We start from the raw sequence: 11,361 nt of genomic DNA, 5'->3' as shown, positions 1-11,361 counted from the left end.
ATGATAAAAATTAAGATTCCAAAGAAATAATATGTCAAACAACAATAACATTCTTTAATTTTTCAGGAATCTGTCAGTAATCAAAGCCAAGAAGAATAGACAAAGGTTATTTAAATACACATGACATGATTGAAAATAAAGTTCCTAATAAGAATACCTCTCTGTAATATTTTATTTCATACATTTACAGCAAGTACGACAAGATGCATCGACTCTACGTCGATTGATGACGCTCATTATTTCCATCATAAAAGTTAATGTTGCGGCGGAGTATCCAATAACCAGCAAATAAAGGAGAATCATAAGTAGTTTCTCCTTACTGATTTCTTCCGGAGCCGAAGGTTTATTTTGCTGTTTATCATTTGCGTTCAGAAGAAACGATAGTAATCCATGTTCTGATGCTTTGAGTATTACTTCATTAAAGCGATCAAGAAAAGGAGATCCAGCTCTTGCTAACCAGCTCTTAAAAAAATATGTCACGGGTTCATGTAGTATTCTGCCGCTGAATTTTGATTGCTTCTTGAATTCATTTATAATTTTATCAGTTGTAATACAAGTTACATTTGCATATTTCGTTAAGTAAGCCAAACATTCATTATCTGTATTCACAATAGAGTTATTAGCTGCCTTTGTGCCTAGTTTTCGAATGTAACTAATAGGACTTTCAAGCATTGACTTTATTGATAAAGGAGATCCTAACGGCGTTAGAGACGAGTTGGCAAGTTCTTCGAGATTTGAAATTTGAGGCTCGGCTTGCAAAGAGATGTCCAAGATCACTGAGTACAAGTAACCTGAGTAGACAATGCAACTCAACAAGAATATTCCAAAAACTATTCTCTCCACTGTCTTCGCAGGTTCTCTGGTGACAGACATGCCCATTATAATTCGACTGATGTTGAACAATTGCCAAGTTGTCTTGTTGAATTTTAAAATCCAAGCCGTGATTCCAATAGTTACAACTACAACCGTGGTTGCAAGTAACATGAACATGAATTCCTTTGAAATCACGATTACTTTAGTGAGCTTTGAAGTTACAGGGATCACAGCCTTTGCAATTGAAAAATCCACAATACGTATTAGTGGATTTTTTGAATAAAGACTTCCTGAAGTTTGACTGATTATAAGATTTAAAAACATTTCTACTTTGTTACGGTAGATGATCTTAAAAAATATATCCTTGTTCAAAAATGCAATTTCTTGAATCCTAACAGAACAGTGCATTGTTTTTGAAAATATGTTCACAAATCGAAAATGGGATTTATGTTTCAATAAGCTGTCATCTTTCTGAAAACTAAAACCGAATTTTATTTGATGTCCATGGAGGTTAAGAAGTTTGTTTGGAAACCATTTGGTCTTGGTTGATACTTTATTAGCTTTGTAAGTTTTCGCAAAAAGATTGATTTTATGCAAAATAGGCAGTCTACCTGCTCCTAATGCCAAGAATGTTTTGTTTTCTGTCAAGTGCTCCAAAACTGCAATGTCTAGAAAATCATGGGACCAAAAATATTCTAGAATTGGCTTTATCGATTGAGATTCTTTTTGAGAAATGATGTTAATCAAACATTTTGGATACGAATGTCCCTGCGACAATAGTTTCAGTTGCTTGAGTGTATATTGCACATATGCCCAAATGCCGCCATAATCGCCATTGAGAATCATAATGAATAACGTCGTTCGTCTTGGTGGTCGTGCAGAAGGTGGAAAGTGTTTGTGTAGACTTTTGTTCAGTTTAGAGAAACTAGTACTGAACGATGGAAAATGGTGAGAAACATCTCTGATCAGAAGGTCGGCGCTTGAACTTGAATTTTGTGGTAAGTGATCATCAATGATAAACATTACCTGATGTAGTCTCGACTCCCTTCTTAGGTACTTTATTAATCCTCGAGTATAATTGCCGTCGCCTGCCACTCCAAGCATGACCACACCGAATAATGCTAAACAGAAACTAAGGGTTATACACTTCATTATTATTTTTTACCTAACAATGACCAAAAACTTTTTTATTTAAAGGGTATATAAATATCATTTATTCGATACTCCTTTTGTAACTTAACTCTATTTCAACCGAGACTTGAATAAGCTCAAGGTATGAAGCGTTATGAAGTTAAATTTGAAAAACGATAAAATTTGTAGTACAAAATTTAAAAGGAGATTAAAAAATTCCCTTCGAAATTGTTAGAAAAAATTTTAAATATATGCTTTTTACTGCTGAAAATTGCAGGTTTGTATATATTTTTCTACTCTTTTACTAGGAAAATATTTTTCTAAGAAGGAAAACGAATTTTTAATAGCGGAAATATGAAAATTTGGAATTTTTCAATAGTGTATTAGTGGTGTTCATATACAAGGAAAATTATTGCTTGTTTCTGAGGTGGGTCACCATACATAGTTGCGACTTCCCTTCTGATGAAGGAAAGAAAATGTCCATGAACCTTAGAATCAATATTTTGTAAAAGTATCTTTTTCAAATGGAAATTTTTTTGCGTTTAATTTTCGAGAGATTGGATTATATTTTAAAATTATTACCATTTATTAACAGTCTACTTTATACAACATTCTTATTTTAATACCTTACATATTCCTTTTAATTTTAAATTAAAAAATCATAAAATGGAATGCTAAATTGAAACAAATAAGTCACTTTGCGTATTGAAACAAACTAATTGAGTTTAGTTAATTTATAAACCACATTACCCAGTATTTTTATGTGACTAACATGACCACATATAAAAATATGTATTTTGCCAGTGCGGAAGATATTTTGCAATAGGATCGGCAATTATCCTGGCGAAAGGCACTGTTCTTGATATTGCACTTAGTAAAGAATAAATCTTAATACGACTGTATTTATCGTAAAATGGTGATCGCAGTAAGTAGAGTAGTAATCCTATTCTTCTGCGGCAAATTTCCTCTTTCTCGTTTCTATTAAACATTGCAGTTTTAGCCTCCTGACTAAAAATTTTCAGGCTACAATACAAAATACAAACTTTTTAAATAAAGATATTATTAAATTTTTAATACTACGCTAAAATTTGCTGAATGAAAAAAGGTAATATGACCCCAAAGGTAGATTTTTCAAGGTGTCTAGAGAAGTGTTCCAATCTTTAAAGTTTCACTTCTTTTGATTAATTTTTGCGCTGAGCACAAAAACTTTTAATTTTTAATAAAAATAGGATTGACACTCCTAAAAATTTGTAGTTAAATTCTCTGTCCGATTCTTGAATTCATTACTACCAAAAAAACATGAATTACTAGACACCTTAAATATTAAAAGATTTTCTGACCTACCTTGCGAGATCAACGGCAAAAGACAAGAGCCAAGGGTGCCAGTGTCTTTGTCCCTTCATTGATAAATATCCAAGATGTAAAAGTGGTTTTACAACATAAAGAGTCTGAAATTAATGAAATTTAAATAAATTAACAACCCAACCAATAGTAGACAAAAATGTTATAATTAACTACAAACTTCGGCAAGAATCAATTTCTTTCTAGACGATGAATTGCACTGTAGACTTGTTGTTTCTCCATTATCAGAAGAAATTGGTCCAGTGATCGGTGACCACGTGCGATGTCGCGTTGAATTACTGTTTCTAATACTTCGGACAAATGCTCCAGAACGCTTTAAACAAAATCCCTCATCTTCATCACAACTATTTGCGTTATCAACATCACGAAATTTTTCTCTATTAAGAGGAGGAATCGCTGGTGTATTTGTTACTCGTTCCTTGTAACGAAAAATCAAAAGCAACCTCAGAGCTGATCTTTAAATTTGCAAAAATTAATCAATTAACATAAGAATGATGACGATGATAAATAGAAATAATAATTTTGAATAAAGTGTTATATTTACTTTAGACTTTGTATTAAGAAAATAACAAGCCATCTTCCCCCTTCACCCAATAATCGTTTTGCTGAAACCTCTAAAAGTGCCTCAGTGTAATCGACAACAGTCAACCAAATTTTTATTCTCGATTGTGATTCTGGTAATTTGTTTTCTTTACATTTACTACTATAAATGAGTCGATCGTTGAGAAGAACTAATAAATTTGGCAGCGAATATATTAATTCCGACACTAATGATGTATTATGAAAACGTCCTGAAATGTGATTTATTAAAAATTTATTAAAATTCTATTGCGGAATATTATAAAAGAATGTTCAACTTATAAATGACACTAGGAAACTGACGGACTCCGATTTTTTTTAAACAAAGAGGCGCTGATTTTTAATCTGTGATGAGTTTTTAAAAATTCAAAATTGTGGATCCAATATGGCAGTTTAATTTTTTTAAAAAAATTTTAATTTTTTGATAATTTGTTTCTAAGAAGATGGAATTTTATAAATCTCTGTATCAAAAAGTTTTTGAGGCCGTTGAATACGAATCTAAAATTAAAAATGGCGGGTCTAATGTGCTGATTTAATTTTTAAAAAAACTTTAATTTTTTTGAAAATTAGTTTTTAAAATGAGTAAATTTAATGATTCTTTGTATCAAAGATTCATTAGATTCCATCATTTTCAAATTAAAAAACATCATTAAAACAGTTAAAAATTTTGTTAATTAAACTACCATATTGGATCCGACATTTTGAATTTTATAAAACAGACTTTAGATTCGTAATCACAGACCTCGAAAATCTTTTGATACAAAGATTTATAGAACCATCTTTTTAGAACGAAATTATCATAAAATTAAACTGCCATATTGGATCCGCCATTTAAAATTTTTGAAAAAATCGGTGTTCATCAGTTCCCTTATGTTCACTGTAAAAAAATCTGGTGTAAAATAAGAGACGCATGCTTATTCCCGAAATCTTTTTTGACAAGATAGGTATTTGATATAAAACTACTTAACTTAAAATTCACATAATATGCACGTTATTTGACATAAATTTCATTGTTCACAAAAACCATTTAACATAAATATCATTTGTCATAGAATTCATTAAACAGAAATATTATGTTACATAAAACTTAGATAACTTAATTCCCATTTGACATAAAAATTATGTGACATAAATTTCAATTGACATAAAAATCATTTAACATAAATTTCTTTTGACATAAAATTCATTTAACGTAAATTTTATTTCTTATGAAATTCATTTGACATCAATTTCATTTGGCATAAATGTCATTTAACGTAATTCTCATTTGACATAAATATCATTAGACATAAAATTAGCTTGACATAAATTGCATTTGACGTGAATATCATTTAACATAATAATTATTTGACGTAAAATTAAATTTATATAAATTTCATTTAGCATAAATTCCATTTAACATAATTCTCATTTGGCATAAAATTTACTTGACATAAATTTCATTTGGTATAAATCCCATTTAACATAATTTTCATTTGACATAAAGTTCACTTGATATAAATTTCATTTGACGGATAACTCATTACACATAATTCTCATTTGACATAAAATTCAGTTGTCATAGATTTTATTTTACATACAGATCATTTGACATGGAAATATAGGCGCGAATTTCAAAATTGGCGAATCACAATGTTGTTGATAATATCTAATTGGTTACTTTTAAAATTCGCGCCGATATTGTTATGTAAAATGTAATTTGTGTAAAATGATTTTTATGTCAAATGAGAATTTTGTTGAATGACTTTTATGACAAATGAGAATTGTGTTAAATGTCTTTTATGTCAAATGAACTTTATGTCAAATGAAAATTATGTTAAATGGGATTTATACCAAATGAAATTTATGTCAAGTAAATTTTATGCCAAATGAGAATTATGTTAAATGGAATTTATGCTAAATGAAATTTATATAAATTTAATTTTACGTCAAATAATTATTATGTTAAATGATATTTACGTCAAATGAAATTTATGTCAAGCTAATTTTATGTCTAATGATATTTATGTCAAATGAGAATTACGTTAAGTGACATTTATGCCAAATGTAATTGATGTCAAATGAATTTTATAACAAATAAAATTTACGTTAAATGAATTTTATGTCAAAAGAAATTTATGTTAAATGATTTTTATGTCAATAGAAATTTATGTTACATAATTTTTATGTCAAATGGGAATTAAGTTACCTGAGTTTTATGTAACATAATATTTCTGTTTAATGAATTCTATGACAAATGATATTTATGTTAAATGGTTTTTGTGTGCAATGAAATTTATGTCAAATAATGTGCACATTATGTGAATTTTAAGTTAAGTAGTTTTATATCAAATAACTATTTGGTCAAAAAAGATTTCGGGAATAAGCATGCGTCTCTAAAATAACACGAAACTTGTAATTTCACACATCAAAATTATAGGTTGTACGTAGTAAATTTATTTCGTTCCAAAAGTAGTTTTACTATTTTTAATAATTTTACATTATACGACTATGTAATTTAATAGTTTCGTGTAAATTTACTACGTCCGACGTAGGAAAATTTGATCACTATGTCCGACGTGGTATTTTTACATTGCGTGTATTTCTACACTTTGACGTAATATTACGTCGCACGATCTGTACAATTACATGGCGAATGTAATTTTCTTATTCCTTTAAAATTTTCAAAAAATTTTCAAGTTTTTATAAATAACTCTAAAAAAGTGTATATAATGTACATTTATAGAAAGTTTATGCTAATTTATAAGTAAATAATAATATTACAAAAAGTTTGGGCTATATTTCATAAATACAAAAAGTTACGACTGAAAATATTATTTCAAAAAATATTTGCAGGTTATGTAGATTACAGTCGGCGTGTAAAAATACCACGTCGGACATAGTGACCAAACTTTCCAACGTCGGACATAGTAAATTTACACCAGATTTTTTTACAGTGTTTACTCGTTTGTATTTATAGAAAATTGTTTAAATTACTTTAAGAGCGTTCGATGGTCTCTGAAATTTGTAGGTTATGTGCGACTTACACTTTTCGCCTAACAAATACGGCACTGCCTGGTTTAAATGACGTGAAATTGGTAAACAATCATTTTCGAACGAGTTTTTCTCTGCACACAAGCACTTTTTGCAAAATCTGAATCCGAACCATTGACACAAATCTTCTTAATTACCTAAATCCAAAATATTTTTTTAATCCTTGAAGAAACGCGATTGCAAAATAGGAAAGGCCGGAGTAATGTAATGCGAATCATTTTGACAGCTAAGCCTTTACGCTCCCTGCATGCTTCTGCCCTCTAATGGCAAATGGTTGTAACAAACGTCTTGCCGCCTGTCATTACATTACTTTTGTTGCTTTTGCATTTACCATTTTGTAACCGCGTTTCTTCATGGATTAAAAAAATATTTTGGATTTAGGTAATTAAGAAGATTTGTGTCATTGGTTCGGATTCAGATTTTGCAAAAAGTGCTTGTGTGCAGAGAAAAACTCGTTCGAAAATGATTGTTTACCAATTTCACGTCATTTAAACCAGGCAGTACCGTTTTTGTAGGGCGACAAGTGTAGGTTATGTGCGACTTACAGTTATCGCCCAAAAAAAACGGCACTGCCTGTTTGAAATGACGTGAAATTAGTAAACAACCGTTTTCGAACGAGTTTTTCTTTGCACACAGGCACTTTTTACAAAATCTGACAACGTACATTTGTCACAAATGTTTTTAATTGTCTGAATTCAAAAGATTTTGTTAATCCATGCAGAAACGCGGTTGCAGGATTGGAATTACAAAAGTAATGTAATGACAGGCGGCAAGACGTATGTTACAGCCATTTTGCCAGTAGAGGGCAGAAGCATGCAGGGAGCGTAAAGGCTCAGCTGTCAAAATGATTCACATTACATTGCTATGGTAATTCCAATCCTGCAACTGCGTTTCTGAATGGATTAACAAAATCTTTTGAATTCAGGTAATTAAAAACATTTGTGACAAATGTACGTTGTCATATTTTGTAAAAAGTGCCTGTGAACAGAGGGAAATTTGTTAGAAAATGAATGTTTACCAATTTCACGTCATTTAAACTTGTCAGTGCCGTATTTGTTGGGTGATAACTGTTAGTCGCACATTATCGAGAAATTTAAGAGACCATCGAACACCGTTAAGTTGAACTTTCTTTTCGTTCATAAAATACTAAATTCTATTATTATTATCAATTACCTGCAGAAAAAAAAGAGAGGCATCTAACAACACTCTCAATGTCACCGACTAATTGAGGATTTTGTGTTATCCATTCTTTGTAAGCCTCAATGGACATGAATATTTTTTTATTCAATGTTTGTGACATTATTTTCTGAAATACGATTAATTTATAAATCAAATAGATACGAAAAAAATAATTTGTGAAGAACTATATAATTACTGATACAGTAGATTTGGTATTGTGGTATTGGGATAACGTTAAAAATAAATATTTTAATAAATATCGAAAACTTTGCTTTCTCATGGAGATTTTTTTTTCAATCAATCAATTTATTTTATTTTTTTTTATTATTACATACATTTTTATTATATAAATTTTATTACATTAATCACTTTCGCTTTTATAAAATTATTTTTACTATAAATTTTGAAAATGATATTTTTCATAATTTTTGTTTTTTAAAATAACAAGAATTTTGTATTTCTGATCGAATTAGGTTAAAAAATAAATGAATCAAAGCGATTTTTAAAGTTCTACAAGTTATTTATAAGATTTTAAAAGTTACACTACCGGCGGTAATTTAAAAATATTTCCTTTTTATTTTCAATAAACGTATAAAACAAGATTTTATTTACATACATTTCTTTAGAAAATGCAAAGTGACGAAAGTTGAAAAAAGAAATTATAAAAATTTTCAAGGTGCTTTTACAACTGAAAAATAATTTTTAAAAATCAAAATGCTTAATCCAAAACTTTATTCAAAGTTTAAATATTTTTTTGAAATAATGGATTTTACTAATTTACTAATTTTGATGCAACTTTAATCACTTAAATTTTCTAAATAAAATGTATAATAAAATCTTGTAAGAAATATCAATTCTACAAAAAAAATACGATTCAAAGAAGCCTATGAACGTTGTTAAAATTTAATTTCTTCATGAAGATTTAAAAAAAAAACTATTAAAATCACTGAAAATGGGGTTTTTCTTAAATATCTTATTGAAAAATTAATATTTTTGTTGTTTTTAAGGTGTAATTTTTTCAGAATTTTATACCTACGTTTATTGAAAATATAAAGGAAAAATTTTTAGTTCTTACATTTTCAAAGATATTAAATAAAAAAAAAATTAAAAGATATTGAATATTCATAAAAAAAGTAGGAGCCGCACAATTACCGCCGGTAGTGTACTTCAACATATTTTTTTTAAATTTCAAAAATAAGACTTTTGAAATTTTGAATGTTAAAAATTTATTTAGTAATTCTAATCTTCTTCATAATATTACTTTCACTTTACTATAATATTTTTTATTTCGTAAAAGTTTTATTATTTGTTTTACACTCCAGGAGATTTAAACTGACCAGTTTGTTAGTTGAAGTAACTAACCGCAAATTTAGCTAAAAAATTAACATCGATAAATAAATTTTGACGTTTAAAAATAAGGGTTATTGTTTATTTATTATTTATTTCTGTGAATTTTATAGAATAATAAACTGCTATTGAAACAAAATTTAAATTAATTAAAATGTCCAGTATTTCAATTATTTTTCTTTTCAAGAAAATTTTTTTTCTAAAGAATTATTACTAAAAAGGCATAATTTTTAATCAAATTAGATTTAAAAAATAAGTAAATCGAAGTGTTTTTTATTGCTCCACAAGTTAGTTATGCAACTTTTAAAGTTATTCCTACATTTTTTACACATTTTTAAAAAAGTCTTATTTTCCAAAATTTTAGATATTTAAAAGTTTCATATCTCTGGCTTTTATATGGACGAAAAATATTCAAAAATGGTTCAAAAGATGTGTCTAAAAAAATTCAACAAAATTAGGTAAAAACATTTATAGATGCCCTAACATTTTTTTTAAAGTTATGGGCAGAAAACGTTTTTTTGCAAAATTAAAAATCCAAAAAAATATAGTTAAACTTTATTAATCTATCTCAAAGTACTCTTATTTTATGTCCGCACGTGAAGCCTACAATTCAAGAATAAAAGAAAGTTAAATAATTTCTAAAATTTGCATGCAAGTACTTAATAATTTTATAACACATTTTGTAAAAATATTAACAAATAATAATTATTAATTACTGTTATCTAAATGTATGTTGAACAGCACATTGATTTAAATGTTAAATTTTTTGAAGAACAAAATAATCTGATAAAAAACAAATCTCTTAAATTGCATTAATCATTCATTCATAATATTATCTAAATCTTTAGAAGGTCACGTATTTTTTGTTGAAAGAAATAAAATGACTTAAATTTTTAGATTTAAAAATCTATCATTTTTTCGTAGTTTTTAAATACAAAAATATAAAATTGCCTATAATGGTACATTATATACAGTTATGATAATATATACTTACTAATTTTTTGGTTAACTGATGTTAAATCGCTGAAAACTTATTCACAAGAAAGAAAATATTTTTAAGAATGAATTCACTTAATGTTATTAATTCCTATAGTAATTATAGACGTTTTTTCATTATTAAAATTAATTAACAGAACAAAACAAATGAAAACAAAGTCTGGAGAAATTTCCAGACTTTTAATAAGTTTGTTGAGTTTGGTCAAAATTTGTGATTAGATATTTTTTTATTCTTCCTCTTACGTGACTATATGTAAATGTCATGAGGTTATTTGGATAATTTTGCTTTTTTGACCTAAAGTTCACGAAAATTTTTGAATAAAATAACTGGGAAGAATTCTTTATTTTTTGTTTTTTGTTTTTAATGAAGTGTCAAATTCAGCCCGGTGCCACTTGTTAATTTTCTTGTGAGATTAAATTTGTCTGAATGTTGAACAACGCCACCAGTGGCGCTAGATGTCCAATGGGACAATAAATAGTTGTATCTACAATAGCTGGAAAATACATTTGTTTTGTCTGATTCAAAGATAATTGCACATTTTGCGTATGAATTTACTTTAAATCACTAGATTTTAAGCAAATTATAGTAAATTCATATGCAAAATGTGCAATTACTTTGAATCAGATACGGAAACGGGTCATTCAAAAGAAAATGACAGAAGCTGTCTGTCTTTTTCTTTCTCATGCCCTATTCTCATGCTCTAAAAATTGGACGAAATTTTTCTCTACCACAAGCAGCAAAGTTTTAAAATCTGCTAGAATTACATTCCTAAGAAAGCTTTTTAAATATTGCTGAAGAAAAGGTCAAAAGGTTAATTTTTATTTTTCAGTAAGATAGTAACCAAGAGAGATACTGAAGAAACAAAACCTACACAATTATATACCAATTTTCAATCGTAAAGGACAAATAAATAAAATTCT

The 11,361-nt window shown here is 28.0% G+C and overlaps 1 protein-coding gene across 2 annotated transcripts; it reads right to left on the bottom strand.

Moving 5' to 3' along the window:
* Positions 1-1,796: 1,796 nt before the first annotated feature.
* Positions 1,797-10,848, bottom strand: LOC122505851 (peroxisomal membrane protein PEX16). 2 transcript variants are annotated; one of them, XM_043617711.1, is made up of 7 exons: positions 10,439-10,848; positions 8,092-8,224; positions 3,851-4,097; positions 3,467-3,761; positions 3,289-3,392; positions 2,695-2,967; positions 1,797-1,934 (listed from the first exon to the last, which is right to left on the bottom strand). In XM_043617711.1, the coding sequence occupies exons 2-6, from the start codon at positions 8,216-8,218 to the stop codon at positions 2,712-2,714; spliced, it is 1,029 nt and encodes a 342-aa protein (XP_043473646.1). In that variant the 5' UTR covers positions 8,219-8,224; positions 10,439-10,848; the 3' UTR covers positions 1,797-1,934; positions 2,695-2,711. The 2 variants fall into 2 exon arrangements, with proteins under 2 accessions (XP_043473646.1, XP_043473645.1); XM_043617710.1 differs by lacking the exon at positions 1,797-1,934 and having other exon boundaries at positions 2,499-2,967; positions 10,439-10,847.
* Between the last annotated feature and the right edge of the window lie 513 nt (positions 10,849-11,361).

Source organism: Leptopilina heterotoma, unplaced genomic scaffold (assembly GCF_015476425.1).
Source record: "Leptopilina heterotoma isolate Lh14 unplaced genomic scaffold, ASM1547642v1 Lhet_38, whole genome shotgun sequence".
Lineage (NCBI taxonomy): Eukaryota > Metazoa > Arthropoda > Insecta > Hymenoptera > Figitidae > Leptopilina > Leptopilina heterotoma.
This window is presented reverse-complemented; position numbering and strand designations above follow the sequence as displayed.

What these genes read in the sequence shown, in the direction of transcription:
- LOC122505851 (XM_043617711.1), bottom strand. Translation starts at nt 8,218, where the DNA reads ATGTCACAAACATTGAATAAAAAAATATTCATGTCCATTGAGGCTTAC. An exon ending in CCTCTCTTTTTTTTCTGCAG is followed by an intron (nt 4,098 to 8,091) that starts GTAATTGATAAT and finishes ATCACATTTCAG; the next exon opens with GACGTTTTCATAATACATCA. An exon ending in TTTGCCGTTGATCTCGCAAG is followed by an intron (nt 2,968 to 3,288) that starts GTAGGTCAGAAA and finishes TTTGTATTGTAG; the next exon opens with CCTGAAAATTTTTAGTCAGG.